Genomic DNA, 26,099 nt, shown 5'->3' on the forward strand with positions numbered 1-26,099 from the left:
GTCAGCACATGGTTTCCCTAAACAGACCACATGGTATATTTCAGTCAAGCAGCAAGCACACCACAAACACACACGCAACAAACTTACCCAAAGGGTCAAGTAATCGCTCCTCCTCCATCTGGAGAACTTCCTCGCAAAACTCCTGTTCTCTACCTCCTCTGGTCGCTTAGGAGCAAACTTTCTCATGCTGACATTAGTTAAGCCTTGGACCAGGCTTCCAAGGGAGGTTGTGGAATCCCCATCATTGGAAGTTTTTAAGGACAAGTTGGACAAACAGCTGTCAGGGATGGTCTACGTTTACATGGTCCTGCCACAGCGCAGGGGTCTGGACAGGGTGACCTCTCGAGATCCAGCCCTACATTTATGTGAGTCTGTGGTATTGGCACAGGTGTCCCTACTATCAGCAAGCAAGAGCTTGGCTGTGGCTTTCAGCCCCTTCCTCAGGCCTAACCTGTCACTCCTGCTGGAGTGCCTTGCCAGCATGGGCAGGCGCATTGAGGCAAGGGCTGTACACAACTGGAGCTGCAGTCCCCCACCCTCCCTTCCATGCCTTTCTCAGCACATTGAGCAGAGGAGCCCTTGTGCTCCTCACCCAGCCTGTGGTGGGGCAATGGAGAGGGGACTGGCTGGGGTGCAGGGCACAAGGGCTCCTCTGCTTAATGTGCTGGGGGAGGCAGAGCCTGGGAGGGTGGGTAAGGGGCTGTCTCCGCAGCACAGGTTTGCTGCTCCCTGCCCCACTTACTCTTGCTCTTCCCCAGTTCCTGGAGGTCAGGCTGGGATGTGCCTTCAGTGTTAGCTCCTTGATGCTTTCAGGCTCTCGTGCTCAAGTGCTGCCCCACAGCAAGGCAGTGATCTAGCTTGGCAAAGGGTTAAAAGCCAGCACCCAAAGCAGGAGGCCATGGTCTCTGATGCAGGGGCAGAGTCTGGGGCCAGCTATCCATGCAGAGAGGAGCAGTTATATTTTGCTCCCCCTGCCAGAGCAGTGGGCATGACCTGCGGGCTTGCAGGCCATGCTCCTCCCATGTATCCTTTTTGCCCATTCGGGCTGCAACAACTGGCACACATTGCAGTTTTAGGCTGAGGCTAGCAGGGGGGCCTTGCTGGCCTCCACACGGCATTTGAGCAGTAGAAACATCTATTCCTGGGGTAATTCTGCACCACTGCGCAATGCAGCATTTGCACAGAATTAATGTTCTGTGCAGAATTTCCTTTGTGCCTGCAGAATTGGTGCTGCTAGCTGCCAGTAGGGGCCACTGGACTTCGCAGAGCCCAGCTCCCAAACAGAAGATGCTGCTGGGAGGAGGGGATAAAAGCTGGAGTCATCCCAGCAGCTGCAGTTCCTAGCATGCCCTGAAGGAAAAAGGTGGCATGCAGGAAACTCCATACAAGCCCTGGACCCAACATCAGGTTGTTTCTTCCTCTAGGGGGTAGGGGAGTGGGTGCCTGGACTGAGGGGCACCCCGCAGCTGAGCTCTGGAGGGAGGGGGTGTGGGTGCTTGCCCTCCCCAGCTGGGCAGGGAGAACAGAAAAAGGAATTGGGTTGTTGCAAGGGGTTTCTTTAACTCTGCCCCTGGATGAAGTTCATTTGTTGTCTGTATTGTTACAGATATAGTAGCTGACAGTTATTTTGAACTAAATTATCAAAATAGTTGAAATTGATGTGAGTACATTGTTACAAAATATGCAGAATTTTAAAATATTCTGCACAGAACTTTTAAATCTTTGGTGCAGCATTCCCCCAGGAGTAAACATCGCTGCTCCTGCCTGCAGGGACCCCCAGCTCCAGCACAGTGACACTGTCCAGCAGCCACGAAGGCAAAGCTGGTGCCTACAGCCACCCCAGGGAGGGCAATGAAGGGGACAGCCCTTCCTGCCCACAGTAGCCAGGCTACTGCCCCCTAGTGATGCTCCAGCTTCCCAGCCTGACCCCACCCAGTCCTTGCTGCCATGGCCTGAGTGTTCTGCACCTACAGCAGCTGGGTCGGAGGCAGCTGGAACACTGGCAGAGGCACCCTCTTCCCTTGGTGAATGTGGTCCCCACGCACGTGCACACAAACAACGGCAGGTGTAACCGGTGTCCTTTATTGCTGGTGTTGGCAGTGGGCAGGATGCCCTGGTGTGAATACATGGGTACCATGCTGACTCCCATCCTGGCATGGGTATTTCCTTAACACACAATAAGTAGCCATCTCCAATTCCCCATGGCTGGGGGTGCCAGGCAATGGGGGGAATGGCTGGACCATACATCCCCTGCCCCAGACAGGGCCCCCCCCAAGCATAGCTGCTTCTATAACATGGTGTGAACCCTTTCTTCAATCCCAGACTCATCCATGGCAGGAGGCACTACAGCCCTCGCTTCACATTCACATTCACGTGGGGTCCCTTAAGCTAATACTGGGTGAAGAGCCCCCGCCCCCAAACTCTGGGCACTTTTCCTCCCTGCCAGAGCAGCTCAGAAGGGGGCTACTGGGCCTTGTGCTTTGAGAGGGGATGGGGTGAATTTCCATTAGAGCCTGGAGTGAGGGGAAGAGCGTGTGTCATGGTTTTGCCCCTTCCCTCTTCAAAAAAAAAGAAAATGGCTTTTTTTCCCTATAACTGAGTATTGTATAAACATTGTGAAAATCCAGATGTTAAATATCCACAGAGCAGCCAGTCTTCACAAACATGCGCACACACAAACCACATCCCTACACCACACACTTCTCACCCCCAAAGATGTACACACAAACATATACGCACATCCCACTCACAAACGTACACACACACCACACGCAACCGTCTATCCCCACCTTCTCAAATGTACACACAAACCACACCTCTACATCCTTCCACACACAAACATCCAAACATACACACACCCACTACACTGCACACACACCCAGATATGTATATACACCCCCTACATCATACATACACAAGCGAAAAATCTAAATAAAGCTGGCCTCTCCAGTACCAGGCTCCCTGGAGCATGGTTGTACAGGGGGATTGGGTGTATTTCCATGGGGCCCTGCAGTGAGCACCCTCACGCAGTTGTGCCTGGGCACCTGGCACACTGAAATCAGTGCTACAGGCGCAGGCGCAGGCTCTGCAAGGCACAGCAGCATCGCGTATCCCAGCAGTACCCAGGGAAATGCCAGAGTTGGCCTGGGTGCAAGAGGGCAATTGATGCCTTGAGCTTAGCTTGGGGCTAGTCTGCCCATGTGTTGCCCTTTCATGGGATCCATTTGGGGAAAGGCACATCCAGGGAATCACCTCCCACTCCCCATCAGCCCTGAGCACCCACTCAGCAGGGCCCCAGCTTGGAGCTCTGTTTGCTACTGCCCAACGAGGCCACTGGCCTTGGTGCAGCCTCTGTACTAGCCTCCCCTACTCTGCAATGCAGAAGGTGGAGGTGACAGCCAGTGAGCTGGAGCCTCCAGATCACATCCAGGGGTGTGCCTGCTGCTGCTGCTCAGTCAAGAGTGCATGGGAGGGCTCCCTGCCAGGCCTGGCCTGAACAGCAGGTGCAGGAAAAGCCCAGGCTGGAAAGAGCTGGGGGCTTGGCTGCCAACCCCAGGCCCTGGATTCTCAGTGTCAGCTGGCTCCAGGGCAGAGATTGGGAGACCAAAGATGCCCATGAGAAGCAGCCACAAAGAATTCCAGGCCCCAATTTCTTACCTCATGTTGGTCTGTCCACGTGCCATGGGATCCCAGGGCTGCAGCCCATTCTCCCCTAGGGTGACCAGACAGCAAATGTGAAAAATCGGGACAGGAGGTGGGAGTCGGGGGGTGGAGGTAATAGGAGCTTATATAAGTAAAAGATCCAAAAATCGGGACTGTCCCTATAAGATCAGGACATCTGGTCACCCTAGTCTCCCCTCACTGTTCAACCAAAATCTGCAGCCAAGCAGGATCAGAGGCAGCAGCCAGGCTGGGGGAGCCTGGAGTAAAGAGCCTGGAGTATTGTCAGGTTGGGGGAGAATGTAAACATGGCACCAAGATACTAACTAATGCCATGGCAAGCTGAGAGTGAGGTGCCATAACTGGCACAGCCCCTCCTCCTCCCTGGCAGGGTGCAGTAGATTGTGGCTTCCGTGTGAAGCAGCCCAAGAGCAGAGCACACATGACGGAGGTCAGGGACCCCTTGTTGACATTCTAACACTAGACGGGGGGATGCCTCACCTGGGATGGAGGGAGGCCAGGAACAGGCCTTAGTCCTGGCTCTTTCCTGGCCCAATGCTGTCCCCCACCCAAGTGGGACACAGGGTGGCACTCAGTAACAAAACACTGACAGCGAGGCCAGTCCCACAGCAGACCAGACTGAGCCCACTGCAGCTAGAGCCCCGCAGCAGCCCTGAGATCCATCTTCCTAAGACCCAAGTCAAACTCCCACCTGCAAGGAAAACTCCACCTGGGATGCTAGAAGGGGCATCAAAACTCACCACCCTTGGGGGCTGGGAGGGCTATTACCCCCTGGAGGCCCCTGCTGACCAGAAATACATGCCACGGGAGGGATAGGTACATGGTGCTCCTGACCCACCCCCTGTACCACGCCCAGGGCCTGGCGCTGTCTTCCCGACTAGCCTGCATGAAGCACCATATTGGCACAGCTGCTACTGCGTGGAAAGCCCACTGCCAGGGTCATACAAGCAGTGCCCACAAACTTCTGCTCCAGTCCAGCCAGGGGACAGGCTCAGGCTCACGGGCTGCTTCTTTGGCTTCTGAAATCCAGAGAAAAGAAGGTTCAGGAGGGAGCCGCTCCCCCTGCCCTGTGTGCTCACTGCATATGGTATTTCCCCAGGGCCAGGAGCCAGGCCAAGGGAACGCCAGGATCCAGGCTCCTTCCAGCCCATCACACAGGGCTGTGAGGCTGCCCTGTAGCGAGATAGCGCTACTATGTCCCCCATGGTAGGTTTGAGAGTGACAAACACTGCAGCAGTGAGTGACCCTGAGTGCAGCCCCCTGGCTGGCTCAGTCCCTCATCCATACTCCAGCCCCAGAGCCCCAGCCTTAGTGAGCTGCCACACACTGGCCTGGTGGAGCACTGCCCTGGTGTCTCCAAGCCCCCATCCATGCTGTGCAAATCAAAAGGCTGCGAGAGCCAAGTGCTGCACAAATTTGGTCACACTCCAAATGGCTTTGGCTTAATCTCTGAGTTCCTATTAATACTGAGAGCTCGGCGGCCACACCTGGGCGCGTGCCCTTGGGAGCTCGGCAGCCACACCCAGGTGTGCACTGTGTTGGTCTCTCCCGAGCTCCAAGCCCAGAGGGCAGAGTGTGCTGGAGCCCACGAGAGAGCATGAGAACATCTCCCGTATGCTGTACCTGCTGCTCAGGGCCTCTGCTCCTGGGCAGGTTGCTGGATTAAGGCTGACGGCAAGAGTCATCGCCTGCTACAGGGCTGGGCCAGGCTCCTGAGCGTGGAGCCTAAAATTCTTTAGCTGAAGCCCCACCATCTGGTTCCTGGCACCTCCCCCGCTGGCTCATGTTTTGGTGACACGAGCCCGGCAGGGGATGTGGACGGTCCCAGGGAGCATAGGGGCAGGGAGAGCCAGGCACTGTGGTGGAGCAGCCAGGCCACTCACAGGCACACATTGATCTGCTTGGAGAGCTCTCGCTCCAGGTCCAGGATGAGGGCATCAAAGTCCTTCAGGTTCAGGCGGGGGCTGAAGGGCGCCTCAGGGTCGTCGACCAAGGCAAAGTCCCCCATGAAGACCGTCTGGCTGGGGCTGCCCAGCCCCTCCCGCAGGTCCAGCACCTCATTCTCGCTGTCACTGCCGGCCACCTCGGTGTAGTTGACCTCGTGCCCTGGCCCAGCCACCAGCCCGTACTCCTGGCTGCACACACTCCACTCCCCAGCGTAGCGGTTGGTGGGGGGGCTCTCCAGGCCTCGGGGCCGGTGACGAGCCACCACCTCGCTCTCCAGCAGATCCAGCCGCAGTGCAGGACGGCGCCTCTGCCGCAGGCAGGTGGACTGGGCCCTTTCCCGGCCCTCCACACCACGCCCTTTCCTGTAGGGGGCTGGGGAGACAGATCACAGTTACCACAATTCTCTCCTCCCACAGTCAGACAGGCTAATCAGGGGCTTCAATCCCAAGGGGAGAAGCCCTGGAGGTGCATTCTCCCCACACCCGGCAGCAGGCCCCTGGCGGCACGCTCTCCCCCCACCCCCAGCCTGCAGCAGGCCCCCGGCAGCACGCTCTCCCCCACCCAGGCCCGGCCCCTTGCAGCAGGGTCCCTAGTAGCACACTCTCCCTGCCCACCCCGCAGCCTGTACAGGCCCCGGCAGCACGCTCTTCCCCCACCACCACCACTGTCGCAGAGGCCCCGACTGCCACGCTCTTCCCCCACCCCCAGCCTACAGCAGGTCCCTGGCAGCACGCTGTCCCCCCACCCTAGCCTGCAGCAGGCTCCGCGCCAGCCACGCTGTCCCCCACCCCCAGTCTGAGCAGCGGCCCCGGCAGCCGATCTCTCCCCCTCCCTCCAGCAGGCCCCCCGACGCTGCTAGCTCTCCCCCACCCCCATCCTGCCAGGCCCGGTGGCACGCTCTGCGCCCCCACGCCCATACCTCGCAGCTAGGCCTCCGGCGGCACCTCTCCCCCGACCCCATCCTGCAGCAGGCCCCAGGCGGCACGCTCTCACCCTTCACCCCCATCCTGCAGCAGCGCCCCTGGTGGCACGCGTCTCCCCCCACCCCAACCCTGCAGCAGGCCCCTGGTGGCAACACATCTCCCCCCTACCTGCCGGAGGCCCCATGTACTCTTCCCCCCCCGCAGCAGTCCTGTGGCCTAACGCTCCCTCCCTCATAGCTACACTTACCCAGGCCAGGCTGCATGCAGGTAGTGCAGACCTCAATAGTGCCTCTTGAAGTCGACAGCAGGAGGATCCCTCGCAGTGCGTAGCTGCGGCGCCCCTCTGGCGCCTGGCTCCTGATTCTGTTGTAGCAACACTGCCCGAAGCACACAGCATTTCTGGAGTCATGCCGGTTAAAGTCGTGGAAGGAGGCCCACCAAGCTGAGATGGTCAGCAGCCACGGTCAGCGTAGCCTGGGGAGGAGGGGCAGCGTCAGTCCACGGCCTGGCCCTGCCCCCCCATCCAGTTTTGTGGGTTTCAGGATCATCCCAGAATCCCACGTTTTTGTACCTCAGAGGTCACAGCCTTAGTCTGTGCCAGCTGCCAGGCTTCGTTTGGAGGGAAAGTACCCTGACTCAGAGACAAGCTGGGGAAGGAGGACGGCCTGACACTGAGGAAGCCTAGGTGCCTAGAAGCAAAAGCCAATAAATTCAAACAGGAAATCAGGCACAAGTGATTACCACGAATGGGATGAACCACTGGCACAAACTCCAGGGAAAGTGGTGGATTCTCTGTCTCTTGATGGCTCCAAAGCCAGGCTGGGGCCGGGCTGGGAGATGCTTAGCCAACACAAGTTACTGGCTCAATACACAACATGGGGGTAACTGGGTGACATCTAAGGGCCAGTGCTGCCCAGGATGTCACTGTGTGATCTAATGGTCCTTCCTGGCCCTAAAATCTGTGAATCTACGAAACTGTGCTATTTCCTCTGATCTCACTGCGGTGAAATCCCTCGATCCCAAGGGCAGCCAACTGAAACCAGGATCTTAGGCCCTGCAGGGAGCAGCATTGGCTCGTGCCTGAGCTAGTGCCAGAGGGAGTGCCCAGCCCCATGTATCCAGCGCTGAACAGCATGCGCAGCCCATTGTGCAGCAGGGGCAGCGACTGGTTCCATGCCACTGGCAATGCCAGGTGTGCCAGCCTCTGTGCGCATGGCAGGGACAGCGCTGGCTCCGTGCGGTGCAGTGCCAGTGTGCCAAGCCTCTGTGCACATTCGGACACGGGGACAGCGCTGGCTCTGTGCCGGTGGCAGTGCCAGGTGTGCCCAGCCTCTGTGCGCATGGCAGGGGCAGTGCTGGCTCTGTGCCGGTGGCAGTGCCAGGTGTGCCCAGCCTCTGTGCGCATGGCAGTGCCAGGTGTGCCCAGCCCCCGTGTGTGGCAGGGGCAGCGCTGCCTCCATGCTGGTGGCAGTGCCAGGTGTTCCCAGCCCCCATGTGTGTGGCAGGGGCAGCGCTGGCTGTGTGTCCAGGGTGGTACCAAGGGAGTGCCATGCACATATCTGGCCCACATATTCAGCAGGAGCAGCACTGTCAACCACTGTCACGGGCATGCCCAGCCCCCATGTGCGTGGCAGGGGCAGCACTGGCTCCGTGTCTAGATCTATGCCATGCATATGTCTGGCTCTCACATGTGCAGCAGGACAGTGCCGACTCCATGCCTAGGGCTGTGCCATGCACATGCCGAGCCACCATGTGTGTGGCAGGGGCAGAGCTGACCACAGCCTCCCACCTAGGAGATGGGAATATGACAGTCTATGGTGACATTGTTGCAGTAGCACCAACCAGCCCCCAGGACTGCTCCAAGGGCACCATGGCTTGGCGTCACAGCCAGGTGTCCTTTCCTACCTGCCCAGAGTCCTGTGCTCCGCTCACTGGCAGGCACTCACCTTCTCGATCTCCGGCAGGCAGTCCAGCAGAGCGACCGTCTCCTTCGCATTCTGCCTGCTAAGCATATCTTGGGGCTGTCGCTGGGCCATGGCCTCCAACACCACCTGGTAAAGGGTCTTGGTGATGAGGGGTGTGGGCAGCTCCCGCAGATAGTCCTTCAGGATTCCTGCAGGAAAAAGGCCAGACTCCTGTCAGCTCCTTGGCAGGCTCCTCTCCCACACTGGTCCCTCCTGGGTCCCATTATGGGGAGGACACAGGACTCATGGCACTGAGCAGCCTATAGAGACTACAGGGAGTGCACAGAGAGCCCGGACTTCTGGGTTCTATCTCTGGGAGGCAAGTGGGGTGTCATAAACAGATAGCTAAGGGTTAACGTTTCTTTCACCTGTAAAGGGTTAACAAAGGGAACCAAACACCTGACCAGAGGACCAATCAGGAAACCGGATTTTTAAAAGCTCAGGGAGGGAATGTTTGGGTCTGTGTCTTTTGTCTGTCTCTCGGCTATGAGAGGGATCTTTCTATCTTCAAGCTTCTAATCTTCAGTTTCCAAGTTGTGAGTACAAAGGTAGAAAAACAATAGGCTTTTATTGGTTTTTTTTTGTATTTACATGTGTGTAGTTAGCTGGAAGTCAAATTGATTTCTTTTTGAATAAGGCTGTGTATATCTATTGTTCTCTTAGCAATTCCCTGTATATTGTTCTGATTACACAGACCCATTTTTATGTCTTTCTTTTTATATAAGCTTTTCTTTTTAAACTGTTGGATTTCTTTCTAGTGAGCTCTAGGATAGAAATCCCGTGCCAGATACGGTCTCTCCAGGGAAAGAACTGGGAGGGGGAAAAGAAGGAGGGGGAGGTAAATTTGCCGCCTCTTGTTTTGTAATTCAAGGAGTTTAAGATACAGTAAACTTCCAGGATGAACCCACAGAGGGAAGCCTGGGGAGGAAGTAAAGAGAAGACAGGGAGGGGGTTATTTCCCTTTGTGTACAGACTCAGGCATCTGATCTTGGTCCCCCAGGGAAGGTTTTGGGGAGACCAGAGTGAGCCAAACACTGGAAATTTTTGGCTGGTGGCAGCGCTATCAGATCCAAGCTGGTAATTAAGCTTGGAGGTTTCATACTAGCATCTTATTTTCTGAACTCTAAGGTTCAGATCTGAGTAGAAAAGCTATGATATGGGGTCTAGTGGCTAGAGCAGAGGGACTAGGAGTCAGGACTCCTTGTTCTACCCGTAGCTCTGGGAGGGGAGTGGGATCTACTGGGTTTAGAGAGTCTAAGGCCAGAAAGGACCACTATGATCATCTAGTCTGACCTCCTTTATAACAGGCCAGAGAACGTCCCAAAATAATCCTAAGAGCAAAGCTTTTAGAAAACCATCCAATCTGATTTAAAAACTGTCAGTGGTGGAGAATCCACCACGACCCTTCTTCCAATGGTTAATTATTCTCACCATTAAAATATACGCCTTATTTCCAGTCTGAATTTGTCTGCTTCAACTCCCAGCCATTGGATGGGTGTTACAGTTTTCTCTGCTAGATTGAAGATCCCCTTATTAAATATTTCTTTCAAATGTAGGTACTTATAGACTATGTAAGTCAATCTTTAACCTTCTCTTTGTTAAGCTAAATAAACTGAGCTCCTAAAGTCTATCTCTGTAAGGCATATTGTCTAATCCTTCAACCATTCTCATGGCTCTTCTCTGACCCCTCTCCAATTAATCAACGTCCTTCTTGAATTGTGGGCACCAGAACTGGACACAGGATTCCAGCAGGGTCGCACCAGTGCTGAATACCTCTCTACTCCTGCCCAAGATTCCCCTCTTGATGCACCCAAGGACTCTTTTGGCCACTGTTCAGCTGATTATCCACCAAGATAACTTTTTTCAGAGTTCCTGCTTCCCACGATAGCATCCCCCCATCCTGTGAGTGTGGCCTTGTTCCTGGCGTATACATTTACATTTACATTTAGCTGTTTTATACACACATTGTTTTCTTGTGCCCAGTTTACCAAGCAATCCAGATCAGTGACCTGTCCTCTTCAGGATTTGCCTCTCCCCCAACTTTTGTGTCATCTGCAAACTTTATTAGTGATGATTTTATGTTTTCTTTCACCAGGCTATTAATAAAAGTCAAATATCGTAGAGCTTAGAACCAGTTCCTGTGGGACACTACTGGCACCACACCTGCTTGATGACAATTCCCCTTTTACAATTACATTTTGAGACTTATCAGTGAGCCAATTTTTAATCCATTTAACATGTGCTGTTATATTTATATTGTTCTAGTTTTTTAATGTCAGAGGGTACGAAGTCAAACGCCTTGCAGAGCTCTAAGTATATGACATGTACACTACTGCTTTTATCAGCCAAACTTGTAATCTCATCACAAAATGGTATCCAGTTAGTTGGACCAGATTAGAGTGGGGGGCCAGGAGACAGGACTCCTGGGTGCTTTACCTTGCTCTGGGAGAAGAATGGGATTTAGTGGGTTAGAAGGGGGGCCTGGGAGTGAGGACTCCTGGATTCTACACTCAGTTCTGGGAGGGGAGTGGGGTCTAGTGGCCAGGTGTTGCAGTGAGCCTCCTACTGACTTGCCTGAGTGTGCGTGGGGGGGTGGCAATCCAGGAGCTGTGCTGGTGCTGCATGGGGGTGAGGAGTGGCTGGACACTGACCTGTGATGACGTTGATGTCTGGGTACAGCTGTTCAGAGAGCGTCACAGCAGCACTGTCCCTCTCAAAGGCATCACGCAGCTCCTTCTTCACAGCCGCCGAGCCACACAGCCGGTAAAGCCCTACAATCTGGGCAGAGGAGATGCTGTCAGAGGGACAGCCCAGCCCTCCCCACTTATAGACTCATAGACTCGTAGGTCAGAAGGGACCAATATGATCATCTAGGACCCAAGGGGCAGCATGGGGAGGGGACAGGGATACAAAGAGGGAAGACAGCACAGAGCCCACAGCCTGCTGGGATCCTGCCTGCTCAGGAGCCGCGCTCACCGGCTCCTTGCCATGTACCTGCTGTGCTTGTGTTAACTGCGTGGCACGGGGCTGGAGTGCCAGGCATCCTGCAGAGCCCACTCCCCCACTATCGCCTCCCCCACCTCTCACCTTCAGTCCCCGCTTCTCGATCTGAGAGACGCATTTCTGGATCAGCAGCGGCACCTTGGTGGCAGTGTTCTCTCTTTCCACCAAGTGACGCAGTTCCACGCCAAAGACCCGGGGCTCCTGGTCACTGGGGCTGCTGGGCAGGTCCCACTGCTCCACCAACATCAGCTTGCAGTAGAGCAGCCCACGCGGCTCCAGCCGCACTGCCAGCTGCTGGGCCCTGCACCCTGAAGAGCAGAGGGCACCGGCACATGTCAGACCAGAGCGAGATGTGGACGATCAGCAAGGGCCAGCTGGGAAACCACAGCATCTGCCCCACCAAAGTTCTGTCCTATGCCCCCGCACAGCCCTGTCCATCTGAGCACCAGGATCCTGGCTCCTGCCCATTTCTATGTGCCCCCCAGAGTCCTGCCCAGCTGAACCCCATGGGGCACTGATCCCTACTCATCTGTATGTGCCCCCCAGAGCCCTGTACATCTAAGCCCCATTGGGCACTGCCCCTTGCCTGGATGCCACTGCCCCCGCTCAGGCTCTTTCCCGATCACCAGAGCCCCTGCCTCACTGGCTGCTCCCGTTACCTCTGAAGATGTGGGGCAAGACAATGGTGCCATGGCAGCACACACGGTTCCGGCAGGTAGCCAGGTCCCAGGAGAAGACAATGACCTTGAGGTGTCGGACCCCCTCCAGTTCCAAGTTGAAGGTGTGGTTGAGGCTGAGGAAGGCAGCTGTCCAGGGCAGCAGGGCCGTGCGCGCCTTGGGGGCTGCGTCCACCTGCAGGACGCAGAACACCTCCCTGGACTCAGCCTTTGGGGGCTTAAGGTCCCCCACACCGTGCAGGTGGACACTGACTAGGCCCGAGATGGGCTGCACACAGCGCGGCTGTTCTAAGGAGCTGTAGGGCTGGAAGGCATCCACGTCCAGCCTGGCCCCAAGCTCATGCCCCTCTGGCCCAGGACAGGCACGCTTGTCCGCTTTGGCCAGCAGCTCAGGGGAGTCACCATCACTTAGGTAGCCGCCCTTGCTGGCTGCCTTGGCACGGTGCGGGCCCTGCTGGGATGCCACGCTGCTGTCCAGGTGGTAGCGGCTGATGACATTCCCCGGCTCCTTGCGGGCATCCTGGGGTGAGGTGCTGCCACTGCCCTCAGGCTCCTGCCCCCGGGGCCGGGCACTACGCAGGCTCAGCTTCCTCCTCAGCTCAGGCAGCTTCTTCATCTTCAGGGAAAGGCGGCGCACGGTTCCTGGGGACTTCACTCTGCCCAGGGAGCGCTCCTTCTTGGAGACGCTGGGGCTCAGCGGGGGGGATGGGCCAGCCAACCCCACAGCCGCGCTCACACATGAAATCGGCAACTTCCCTGGGGGGAGAGACTTGATGAGACAGGCACCCCAGCCCCAGTGGACACTGGCATGCATGGAGAAAGGGAGCCCCTTCATCTGGGGCATGGAAGGGAAGGGCCATTACAGGGAAGAGGGCCTGTGGGACCCAGAGCAGCCAAGACTGACTTGCTGGGGACGGAGAGAGTGGCTGATCCCACACAGGGAACCAGGCTGCAGTGAGGATTCGGATGCAGGGACAGGGACCTGGGGAGGGGCTCTATGGAAAGGGGGGAACCCCACGGGATCGGGTGCCCCATGGGATCAGGGAACCAGCAAGGGAAGGCCATGGGAGGGGAGGGGCTCATGAGATCAGGGTGGGGCTGCCACCAGAAGATGGTGGAGCCACATGGAAGCAGCTCTCTGTCTCATGTTTCTGCCATGCTGTTCAACTCACAACACACCCTGTTAGCACCATACCCCTCACCATAGACCTGTGTCCTGCCGGCACCCGTCTCCTCGTCTTGACCCACTGGCCCAGCTGGGGTAGGTGCATTCTGTGAGCTGGGGCTCTCCACTTGCCTGGCGATGCTCCTGGGGGGCCTTTCATCACCTGGCTCTGCCCTGCTGGGCCTGGCCTCGTCCCTGTCAGATTCCCGGCTCCCTGTGCCACTGCCCCACTTCCTCCAGGAGCCACCAGGCTCGGTGCCTTGCCTGACACCCACAACGTCCTCATCTTCAGGGATAGGGTTGTACCAGATCTCCCCTTCGCTGCCCATGGCGCCCACCTCCTTCAACTCTGTGCTGGTGCTGGGGGCCAACTCCTCCGGGCCCTGGGCCTTGCCCGAGAGGATCCAGTGGCGGCTGCTCCTCTCCAGGTTCTGCAAGTAGGCACCATGACTGGCACATCTCACAGCACTGCCGGAGGTGCAAAGCTCCACATACCTGCACATCGACTCAGCCTCCTCATCACCAGGGGCCAGGCCGGGCTGAGGGGTGGGGAGCACTGGGGCTGGGGGGCTCTCCACAAGCCATGCCTCATCCTCAAGGGCTGGCCCCCCTGCATGGGTGGAGACTAACTGCTCCTGGGGCCGCAGAGGGCACTGGGAGTCCCCGTCAGTCTCTCGCCCTGGCCCCACCCCTTCACCCTCATACTGCAGCTCTGCAGAGGCCGTGGGACTGGCAGGCACCTTCCTGCTGTAAGAGCTACATGGCACGTCCCGGATGCCACATGAGAACCTGGCCCAGCTCTGCTTCCTGGACACAGTGATGGTTGCCCCTCTCCGACAGCTCCCGTCAGGGTCATGAGACACTGGCTCTGGCCCAGGGCCTGGCTTCAGCTCCATGGGAGAGTCCAGCATCCTCGAGGGGAGCTCTGTGGGGAACAGGAAATGTGAGCTGAGGGTTAATATCAGAACATGCCCTCCGCACACACATGCCATACCTACTGCACACCTAGTGCGTACGCCAAGTGCCCACCCAGCATATACACATACACACCATACCCAGTGCACTGTCAGTATGCACCCAACACGCACCACAGCCAGCACACAACCAGTGGTCACACACCCACCCACCATGCGAAGTGTTCTCCCAGCACACAGCCCAACACTCACTCAGTGCACACCCAGTAGAGACACACACAAACCTCTTAATGCCAACTGACAAGGGGGTGCAAAGAGGTCACTAGAATCTCCTGATTCTGGCGTATACGTTCTGGTTCACCAAAGAATGTTGTGAGAGGTCTCAAATAAAAGCTGGTGTCACACTGGTCAATACTATCATTGTGAAATGTACCTACAGATACTATGTAAAGAGTTATGTAGATATACTGAAAATATACTCAAGACTGTGTCTAGAGACTTGGCACCAGCAAAAGAGAAGAACAGGTTTCTCTCCAACCAGAAATGTTTCTCTATCTGGCAGTTTGCACACAAATTGAGTATTGTATGTTTCACAGTGGGCGCCTTATCACCAGTCTGGACTGAATGCAAATGGATTGTAAGAATTTCAAAAGAAACTAAGTAGGAAGAAAAAAGCAGCTGGGGGGTGAGAGGGACCTTATCTGCAGGTAGACATCAAAGGGTTGAACCACTATGTTTTGGAGGCAAAGATACCCAGGCACCCTTGACTGAGGAAGAAAAAGAACAACACTTTTGTTTCATGGAAAAGGGATGAGTGTGGTTGAGGCTGGTATGGGTTGGTGTGGGGGTATGGACGTGCAGGCTGATGCTTGTGTGGGTTGTGTGGGATGGGAACATGGCCATGTGTTGTTGTGACTGGTGTGGGTTGTATGGGAACAAGCATGGGGCATGGCCTATGGGACCGGAGTGTGGCCATGCAGGCTGAGGCTGCTATGGGCTGTAGAGGAGGAGGTGTGGCCTGTGGGATAGGGGCTGAGGCTAGCATGGGTGATATGAGAGAGGGTATGACCCATGGAATAGGGTTGTGGCCATGCATTGCTGCAGGAGACAGTGTATACATTAGCTGTTACCACTTAAGAAAGAAATCTTGGAGTCATCATGGATAGTCCTCTGAAAACATCTGCCCAAAGTGCAGCAGCAGTCAAAAAAGTGAACAGAGTATTAGGAACCATTAGGAAACAGATAAATAATAAGACAGTAAATATCATGCCATTGGATAAATCCACGGCATGCCCACACCTTGAATACTGCATGAGGTTCTGTCACCACATCTCAAAAACATATATTAGAATTGGAAAAGGTGCAGAGAAGGGCAACAGATGACAGAAATTTGAGGGAGTGGTTAAGTAATGAAAAGGTCACTGATTCAGATCGCTTGGTAAACTGGGCACAAGCAAGCAATATGTGTTTTAATTCAGCTAAGTGTAAATGTGGACATCTGGGAGCAAAGATTGTAATACGCACAGGATGGTGGGCTCTATCCTCGGAAGCAGTGACTCTGAAAAAGATTTGGGAGTCATGGTGGATAATCAGCAGAACATGCGTTCCCAGTGTGATACCGTGATCAAAAGAGCTAATGTGATCCTGGGCTGCATAAACTAGGGAATCTCACATAGGAGCAGAGAGGTTATTTTACCTCTGTATTTGGCACTGGTGCAACCACTGCTGGAATCCTGTGTCCAGTTCTGGTGCCCACAATTCATGAAGGATGTTTATAAATTGGAGAGAGTTCAGAGAAGATCCATGAGCATGACTGAAGGATTAGAAAATATGCCTAATAGTGATAGACTCAAGGAGCTCAATCTATTTATCATAACAAAGAGAAGATTAAGGGGTGATGATCATAGTCTTATGACTTGATCACAGTCTATGAGCACCTACATGGGAAAGAAATACTTAATAACGAGATCTTCAATCTAGCAGAGAAATGTCTAACATGATCCAATATCTGGAGGTTGAAGCGAGACAAATTCAGACTGGAAAATAAGGTGTAGATTTTTAACAGTGAGAGTTATTAACCATCGGAACAATTTTACCAAAGGTGGTGGATTCTCCATCATTGACAATTTTTAAATCAGACTGGATGTTTTTCTAAAAGATCTGCTCTGGAAATTGTTTTGGGGAAGTCCTCTGGCCTGTGTCATACAGGAGGTGAGGCTAGATGATCACATCTATGAAAAAACAAAATGATTCGAGAGATGGAACAGCTTCCAGAAAAGGAGAGATTAAAAAGACTTGGACTGTTCAGCTTAGAAAAAAGACAACTAAGGGGGGATGTGATAGAGGTCTATAAAGTCATGACTGGTGTGGAGAAAGTGAGTAAGGAAATATTATTGACCCCTTCAGATAAGAAAAGAACCAGGGATCATCCAATGAAATTAATAAAAAGTAGGATTAAAACTAACATAAGGCAGTACTTCTCCACACCATGCAGAGTCAACCTGTGGAACTCATTGCCATGGGTGCTGTGAAGGCCAAAAGTATAACTGGGTTTAAAAAAGAATGAGATAAATTCATGGGGAATCCGTCTATCAATGGCTATTAGCCAAGATGGGCAGGGATGCAATCCCTTGTCCTGTGTTCCTAATCCTTTGTTAGCCAGAAGTTAGGACTGGATGACAGGGAAAGGATCATTCAATAGTTGCCCTATTCTGTTCATTTTCCTCTGAAGCATCTGGCACCAGCCGCTCAGACCAGACACTGGGCTGGATGGATCATTGGTCCTACCCAACATGGCCATTTTTATGTTATAGGGGAGGCAGCTCTGGACACTCCCTGCTCAGGATGTGCAATGCTGGGGGAAGGGATGGGCTGTCTGCGACCTCTGCTCGAGGGGGGCTGTTCCCTGCAGGGGCCTGAGCCAAACCCTTGCACAGTGGAGTCCTCCCCAAGTCTTTTGCCACAGCCTTAGCAATCGCTCTCAGCCTCCTGGGCCTAGCTGCCTCAGCATGTGCAGCAGGGCTGACAGAGGCGTCATTGTGGGAACACTGGCTGGGCAGGCGGGGAGCTCCCAGCACACACAGCTGCTCACAGCCCCTGCCAAGTTGGATTTCCTGTTGTTTACTGCCTGGCTGTCAGGGCAGTGCTCCCTCCTCCCAGCCTGGCCTAGACCAGCCCCGCAACGTGGGGACACTGGACCCTTTGCCGAACAGGGCCCACCCCTGTGTACAGCACCTGCCTCCCACAGGCCTCTCCTGGGAACAAGCCCATAGACCAGCATCACATGGGCACACCAAACATGGGACTGCAGAGAAGGGGCTAAGCCCTCCCCATATAATCTCCACTCGTCTCCCTCCCTACAAACGCACATACCTCTCTACAGACGCTCCTCTCCCCCACACACTCCATTGCCCCATACCTCCTTCCCACTCCTCGGTCCCTCCCTCACACTCCCCCTCCCAACCCACTGCTCTCCACACACGCACCCTGCTCCCTCCACATCACCCCATTCTCCCTCACATGCGCCCCACTCCCCCCTCACACATACTGTGCTCCCCACTCACGTCCTCCCCGATCCCCAAACAAATGCACCCTGCTCCCCACTCATGCACCCTGCTCTCCCCCACATCCTCCCTGCTCCCCCTCACATACACCCTGCTCCCCACTCACATCCTCCTCGCTCCCCCCACACACGCACCCTGCTCCCCACTGACACGCAATCTGCTCCCCACTCACATCCTCCTCACTCTCCCCCAACACACCCTGCTCCCCACTCACATCGTCACCACTCCCCCCTCACATGCATCCCACTCCCCCCACACATGCACCATGCTCCCCACTCATATCCTCCCTGATCACCCCCACACGCACCCTGCTTCCCACTCACACAAACCCAGCTCCTCGCTCCCCATACACACCCCACTTCCCCTACACACGCCAACACTCCCCACTCCCTTGACACACAGACCTCACTGCCCTCTCACATCTTCCCCACTCCTCACTGCCTCCTCACACCATGCCTGCTCCTCGCTTCCCCCCACTTCTCACTCCCCCCACACAGACCACTGCCTCTACATCTTCTCCTCTTCTTGCTCCCCACCACACTCCTCACTACCCTTCCCTCCCACACACGTGCACCACACTACCGTCCCCTATACACACCCTGCTGCCCCTCATCCTCTCTGTTCCTCACGCACATGCGCACCTGCCTTCCCCTCCCACACACACGTGTGCACCCCATTCCTGACACCCACACACCCCCATCCCTTGGCACACCTGCTGGGGCTGGGTGAGATCTCTACCCACAGGTGCTGGGGAGCTGAGGGGCAGGATAAAGCTGGTTGAATCACAAGGGACCAGAGTGGGGGGAGTGGAGAATAAGAAGGAGCAAGAGTGGGTTTACAGGGGGGCAATGAAGGTTGGCCAGTTGCTGTGGCAGGAGGATGGCTTAATGGCCATTGGCTGGAGGGGTTGATGTGGGTGTCAAAATCTGACCCAGAATCCCCACATTTGAGAGGTTCGAGATTCCCCCAGACTCCTAGGGCCCAGGACCCTACAAAAAGGACAGTATGTGGGCCACTCCCAGCATGGACCCCGCAGAAGGGCGGACCAGTGCCAGCCAGGGTTCAATCCCCAGAGCTCCTGGGCCCTGGGGCTGCTGGATCTGAGCGGGGAGACAGGTGGGGCAGGGGAGATGGGTTCTGGGGCTGCACAGAGGGGAAGGGAGACCAGAGCTGGGTCTGCACAGAGGGGACAGGGAGGCCTTGAGCCACTGCATCTGTATGGGGAGATGGGAGGAGCTGGGGCCATTGCGGGGGGTGGGAGGAGGCATGGGGTGATGAAGCCATTGGGACCACACAGGGTGAGGCGGAGGGCAGCTGGGCCTGAACGAGGCGATGGGCGGGACTGGGGCCGTTGGGTCCGAAAGGGTGGGGAATGGGGGGGCTGGGACCATGGGGTTGGTGCCGTTGGAGGGTATTGTGCAGAGCTGAGGGGATCAGAGCTGAGGCCTCTCATGAGAATGGGAGGGGCTCGGGAGCGGGGCTGGGGCCGTTTAGTGGGATAGATAAGGCTGGGAGCATTGGGTCAGTGTGGAGTAGGAGGTGGACCTGGAGCAGAGCTAGGGCCACTGGAGTGGGAGAAGCGGGGCTGGGACCATGGGGGACGAGTGAGGCAGGGGCAGGGGCTGCTGCATCTTCATGGGGGGTGGGCAGCGCAGGGGGAGTGGGGCTGGGGCTGCTGGGTCTTTGCAGAGGGAGCCGGGCTGAGGCTGCTGAGAGGCCAGGGGAAGCAGGGCTGGGTCCACTGTATGGCACCCCAGTGAGTTGACTCCACTAGCCCAGCAGAGGCACAAGGACCAACAGCCAATCAGGGAAAAGAATCGGCACCATGGGACTCAGCTGACAGCACAGGAAATAACGCCTCGAATCTCCCGCTCACTGGGTTGACCCAGTGACTTGATCCCAAGAACGGCAGGACCCCAGGATCAGGCTAGGCCAGGGGGTGCTGCCTAAGGGACACTCCCTGGTGGCAGGGACGGTGACCTGCCCTGAGGCAGGCTCCTTGCCTCCTGACCCCACTGCGCCAGCACCCCAAACCTGCCAGCAGCAGGACTCCCACCCCAGATCCCCAGCCCAGCACCTCATCCCCAAGGGCAGTCAACCTCTCACAGCAGCGTTTCCGAGCAGCCACCCCCCACTACTAACCCGATTCCATCCTTCCAGGTGCAAGAGCCACCTCCTCTGCAGCGTTGTACCCTTGCCTACCAGGGCCCAGTCTGACCTTCCCTCCCTGGCCCACAGCCCTTCATCCATTCCCTTTGTGGCTGGACATGGTCATCGATTCACCCCAGTGGCCTCTCCCTGCTGTTCTCCAGACTTTCCCTGCATCCCGCTGCCCTCTCTCCTGAGAGCAAATCTGTAGGGAAACACTTGGAACACAGAGCGGAGTCCGGAGGAGCATGTGTGCTGTCACTGGTGAGTGCCTCCTGACCTGTGCTAAGAGTGCTAGGACACAGGGACTGGCAAAAGACTGGCTCTTTGCCCCAGCCCCTGTTGCTCCCATGGGCCAGGATCACTGGAGGTGATACCCCGATGCACAACTGCAGGGTTGCCAGTGCACAAGGATGGCATCCAAGGGTACCTGTGGCCAAGCACCAGCAGCATGGATGGGACACAGCCTTAGCCCATGGGAGGCAGCAGGAGGCCTGGCTTGTGGATGCTGCTAGGTCACAGATGAGTGCCAGTGTGAAGCCCTGAAGGCCTAGACCATGGCTGTTCTGTGCCTCAGAGGTGCTCATCCTCAGGCCGGGCAGACCATGCCACAGCCACAAGCTCTCCTCCAGGTGAGGGAGCCCCACGTACCGCTTTGCAACCCTTCCTCAGCCATGCACCGCTCACAGCCACACAGGGGGCTGGTGGGGACCATGCTGCTCCTGTGGGTTGTGATGGGTGGATAAAGGTGACTTCCTGCATCACGCAGTCCAGGAAGCATCTTCCTTCTCCCAGTGGATGCAGGCAGAGAGTGAATGGGACCAGTGGACAACTAGACCTGCAGGGGGCTCTGCAGGAGATTTGCCATTTCCCATCACAACCCACATAAGGCAGCCTGCTAAGGACAAATCAGTCCACATGGATGCATTTCCTTGGCCCCTGGCCATCAGCATGGCCTTTTCTGATGAATCACAAGGCTGCATAGCAAGGGCAGGACAATTCCAGGAGCTGATCTAGCAAAGGGAATTGCCAAAACATGGATTGCAGGCTGTTCTCAATCACAAACTCACCAGAAACCTGCACCTGCTCTGACTGCAGGAAGCCACTCGTCCTGGACTCCTGCCAGAGGCTTCTTGCTGGGTCACCCTCTCACCCCTTTGCCATGTCCTCATGGTCTCAGTGGGGGCTGGCTCTGGCATGAACAATTCCTGCCTCTGAATATTAAAGAAACTTGATCCTTGGGGGGGTGGGGGTGACCATTTGGGGTTATGGTTCCAGCCTTTCTCCCCCACCACCAGGGCCAGAAACTCCATGTTTTTTTAATGAAAGTTGCCAATTTTCCCAAATCCCAGGACTCCTGGAGCTGAGGCTTTGAGTCACTCCACATAGTGCAAGTGTAACCCATACACACCTTCTGGGTGTGGTGTTCTGTCTCATCTAGTGGCACTGAGAGAGAGAGAGTTTGCTCTACAGCCTTAGCTAACAGGCAGTTGACTTTTAGCTCATCTCATAGAGGCTCATGCACTAAGCTTCAGAAGTCCCTGATTTGATCCTGCCTGCTGATGACCAAAGTCTGTTGGTGTTACAAGGGGGGCTCGTCCAGGATTCGAACTGGGAAGTCTCTGAAGCTCAGGACATGCTTCCTCAGCTAGGGGAAGTATGTAACCCACTCACCTCCTGGTTGTGGTGTTCTGTCCCATCTAGTGGCACCGAGAGAGAGAGCTTAATAACTTTGTTCTACAGCCTCAGCTAACAGTCAGCTGGCTTTTAGCTCATGCAGTAGAGGGTCATGCACTAAGCTCCAGAAGTCCCAGGTTTGATCCCGGGGGGGGTTACACAAGACTTCTGTCACACTGAGAGATTTGGCCAGGCTACTCCTTGGTTCTGACTACGCCTTGCCATCTCTCCACTATGTCCCCTCCTTCACCCATCTAGTCAGCCCTCACCACCCAACCTTTGCTCAGTGCCTCTGTCACTGCTGGGCCATGTCCCCCCTTGGCACTCACACCCAGACCCCCACCTTTACCCACTCACTCCTTATGCCACAGCTCACAGAGACCTGTCAACCCACAGCAGCCCTGACACACAAACTGGGATCCAGACTCCTGATGGGCCCAAATTGGTGCTCGAGTCTGTGCTAAAACAAACAGTACTGTGGGCACCACAATCAAACCCCAGCGCAGGGGGGAGGAAGCCAGGGGAGGGGGGGCAGCTCGGACTGCCCCGTGCTGGGGACTGTAGGGCAGCTGGGCGGCAGGGTGAGTCTGAGCCCTCCCCGCTGGGGTGGAAGGGTTTGGGTTTGCCCAGGGAAGCAGGAGTGCCAGGGCAATCTAGTCTTCTTGCCCCGGTTGTGGGGGCGCTGGTTGGCTCCTGCCCTTTCCACTTCCAGCCCTCGCCCCGCATTCTTCCTTCCTCCCTTCGAGACAACGGTTGGGGCTCGAGCACCGCTCCCTGCCCCTCCGATCCCAGCTCCCCTGGCGCCCCCAATGGCTGGGGGCCCTGCAGTCCCTGCCCCGGGCAGCCCGCTGAGCGCTGGACGGGATGGGACGGGGCGCGCGGAGAGCGCCAGGCCCCCTCGGAGCCCGGCTGGCTCAGCCGAGCGCTCCGCTCCCCCGAGCATCCTGGCGCCGGGCCCCACTCCGCTGCCAGCCAAGTCCCGGGCCGGAGCCGCGCGTCCCAACCACCAGCTCCTTCCTTCGGCTGCGCCCCGCCCTGCCCGCGGGCCCCTCCTCGCCCCGGGGCGCCTGCAGCCCGGCTCCGCGGGGGCAGCAGCCCAGCGCTTCTCAACGTCGGGAAAGTGAAACTTGGGCGCTTCCCCGGTGCTCGGAGCAGCGCATCCCTGCCCCGCCAGCGAGCCCGGCAGTACCTCGCTCCTTCTTCCTCGGCAGCTTCTCTTTGCCCCTCAGCCTGGAGAACGTCCTGCGAAGCAGGAGCTCGGCCATGGTCCGGCCGGGGCGCACGAGGCTGGGGGGCTCCTCACGCTGCCAGGCTGCCCCCGGTACCCAGCGGTCCCTCGCCGACATCCGCCCGCTGCCGCCCCGCCATCCCGCGGCTCGGCCTCGGGCAGGAATCTACAGGAAACGAATTCCAGGAATGCTTTCCCCAAACTCGGCCGGGCTCGGCCCCCAGCCGGAGCCAGAGCAGGAGCTGCTGGGAGCTGTAGTTTCCTGGCCCCGGAGCTCGCGCGAACTCGCCACTTGGCTTCGTCCCCCGGGGTCCGAGGCCGAGCTGAGGAGACCCTGCAAGAGGGACGCGTCCGTCCCCGGCCGAGCAACGGGTCATGCCCGAAGCAAAACACACCCGAGGATGGGGAGGGGGCAGTGAGCGCCAGTCTCCTGCCCTTCCATGGGAGTGGGGGCTCTAGAATATGGGGTGGGGGCTCTGGAGGGTGCGGGCTTTGGGGAGCGCGGGGGGTGGAGCTCTGGAATACGGAGCTGGGGGCTCTAGGGAGCGCACAAGGGGTCTCTGGAATATGGGGTGGGGCTCTGGGGAGCATAGACGGGGTGGTGGCTCTGGAATATGAGGTGATGCCTGGAGCACAGAGAGGGTGGGGTCTGTGGAACAGGGGTTGTGGGCTCTGGGGAGGGGGTGAGTACTGGAGCAGAGAGTCTCTCGAATATAGAGGTGGAGGCTCTGGGGATCTCGGCCACATAGGGAGCTGCTTTTGGTGACTGGGGTTACTTTTTTACTCTTCTCTGGTTGTTTTAACTCAGCCATACACAGGACACCCAGCCCTCTGGGCGCTAGAGAGCTCCTTGAAAGGCTCCAAGCTGCAGGCTCCCTCAGCCTGTCATTGCAAGGGCAGGGGATCTTTCCCAAGGAGACTTCTGCTCCCAAGGGCAGAATTTACTTTGGAGTAAATAGAAGTTGGCAAAAAAAATACCCACACCAAAGTGTTTTAAACTGTAAGGAAGTAAATCTTTCCCCCACCACCCCAGATCACCAACGCTCCTTCCATTGCAGTCTGCCCCCATTCCCGCAAAGCATCCAACCCCCAGACAGGCCCCAATACCCCATGAAGCCCCTTTCCTCCAAAGCATCCCCCAGCCAGGCCCCAGTGCCCCACAGAGCCCCATTCCTGCCGAGCATTCCCTGACCAGGCCCCAGTGCTTCACAGAGCCCTGTTCCTCAGATCATTCCCTGGCCAGGCCCCAGTAGCCCACGGAGACCTGTTCCTGCAGAGCATCCCCCAGCCAAGCCCCAGTGCCCCACGGAGCCCTGTTCCTGCATAGCGTCCCTCAGTAAGGAGACAGTACCACACGGAGCCCTGTTCCTGCCGAGTATCCCCCAGTCAGGCCCCAGTACCTCACAGAGTCCTGTTCCTGCAGAGCACTCCCTGGCCAGGTCCCAGTGCCCCACAGAGACTTGTTCCTGCAGAGCATCCCCCATCCAGACCCCAGTTCCCCACAAAGCCCCATTCCTGCCAAGCATTCCCTGGCCAGGCCCCAGTACCCCACAGAGCCCTGTTCCTGCCAAGTATCCCCCAGACAGGTCCCAGTGCCCCACGGAGATCTGTTCCTGCAGAGCATCCCCCAACCAGGCCCCAGTACCTCACAAAGCCCCGTTCCTGCTGAGCATTCCCTGGCCAGGCCCCAGTACCCCACAGAGCCCCATTCCTGCTGAATATCCCCAAGCAAGGCCGCAGTGTCTCTGGAGCCCCGTTGCTGCAGACCATCCCCCAGCCAGGCCCTAGTGCCCCACGGAGCCTCATAGGGGCCTTTCAGGTTATTTTTTTAAGGAGAATTGAAATTCATTGCTGTCAAGGCCAAGGGACCCTGCAGCCTGATCTCCTGCAGCACCAAGTGAGAGAACTGCACACGATGTCAGGCTGGGTGATAACAATGGTCCCTGCTGGTGTTGAACTCTCTGAATGTATGACCCAGATGGTCTGCAGCATGGCCTCTCTCTTTCATGATTGGCTGATCCCAGGGATGTAACTGGGTGGGGCAGGGGTCACTCGAGTTTACACACCCCTAGAGTCACAAAGTCAGCATTCCCATCTGGGTCATACATTCAGAGAATTCAACACCAGCAGGGACCATTGTTATCACCCAGCCTAACATCGTGTGCAACACAGGCCAGAGAATGTCCCCAAATTAATTCCTAGAGAAGAGCTTTTAGAAAACCATCCAATCTTAATTTTAACATTGCGAGTACTGGAGAATCCACCACAACCCTTGATAAACTGTTCCACTGGTTAATTACCCTCTCGGTTAAAGATTTACACCGTATTGCCAGTCTGAATTTGAGTAGCTTTAACTTCCAGCCTTTGGGCCATGTTATGCATTTCTCTGCTAGACTGAAGTGACCATTATTAAATATTTGTTCCCCACGTAGGTACTTATAGACTATGATCAAGTCACACCTTAACGTTCTCTTTGTTAAGCCATATAGATTGAGCTCTTTGAGTCTATCACTGTAAGGCATGTTTTCTAATCCTTTAATCATTCTCATAACTCGTCTCTGAACCCTCCAATTTATCATCATTAAGGCTATGTTTTAGTTGTGGGTATTTTTAGCAAAAGTTATGGACAGGTCATGGGCAGTAAACAAAAATTCATGAATTGTACTATATACACCTGTCATAAGTAGATAGGTAAGGTAAGGGTTAATTTTCTTTTACTGTAAAGGGGTTACAAAGGGAACCAAACACCTGACCAGAGGACCAATCAGGAAACCGGATTTTCAAAAGTAAGGGTGGGAACCTCTGGAGGTTTTTGGCTTTGTTCTGGGTCTTTTTGTTTTCCTCGGCTGTGAGTAAACAAGCTTTTCTTCTAACTCCATCTTCTTTCAAATATTCTACTAAAAAGTGTGAGTACAAAGGAACCAAAGTAATCGGCTGTGATGTGCTTTGATTTGTATTTACATGGGTGTTGATTTGCTGGACTGGTTTAATTGGGCTATCTTTTAAATCAGACTGTTTATTCCTATTTTCTTATAAGCCATATTCCTGTATTGAGTTTCTTAATGCAGTATTATTGTTCTGTATTTTCTTTCTTTTTATATAAAGTTTCTTTTTAAAACTTGTGGGAGTTTCTTTTCCTAGTGAGGCAGAGGGGAGAGGAATTTCTGTGCCCGGAGCTCTGTTACATCTGTGACAGGCTAGGCGGGGGG

General features: G+C 55.9%; 2 protein-coding genes across 2 annotated transcripts in view; both read right to left on the bottom strand.

Annotated features, from left to right (window-relative positions):
- Positions 1 to 26,099, bottom strand: part of LOC116826950 (CD209 antigen-like protein D) — a 243,913-nt gene that overhangs the window by 165,990 nt on the left and 51,824 nt on the right. The gene's annotated exons all lie outside the window — the stretch shown is intronic.
- Positions 1,832 to 23,152, bottom strand: SYDE1 (synapse defective Rho GTPase activating protein 1). The gene is given in 10 exon segments (XM_032784016.2): positions 1,832 to 6,004; positions 6,804 to 6,931; positions 6,934 to 6,985; positions 6,987 to 7,025; positions 8,498 to 8,664; positions 11,167 to 11,293; positions 11,603 to 11,826; positions 12,178 to 12,951; positions 13,398 to 14,285; positions 22,852 to 23,152. Coding segments are annotated over 10 exon segments (3,000 nt in total). The 5' UTR covers positions 23,009 to 23,152; the 3' UTR covers positions 1,832 to 5,560.

This window comes from Chelonoidis abingdonii, chromosome 26, assembly GCF_003597395.2.
Source record: "Chelonoidis abingdonii isolate Lonesome George chromosome 26, CheloAbing_2.0, whole genome shotgun sequence".
Classification (NCBI taxonomy): Eukaryota; Metazoa; Chordata; order Testudines; family Testudinidae; genus Chelonoidis; species Chelonoidis abingdonii.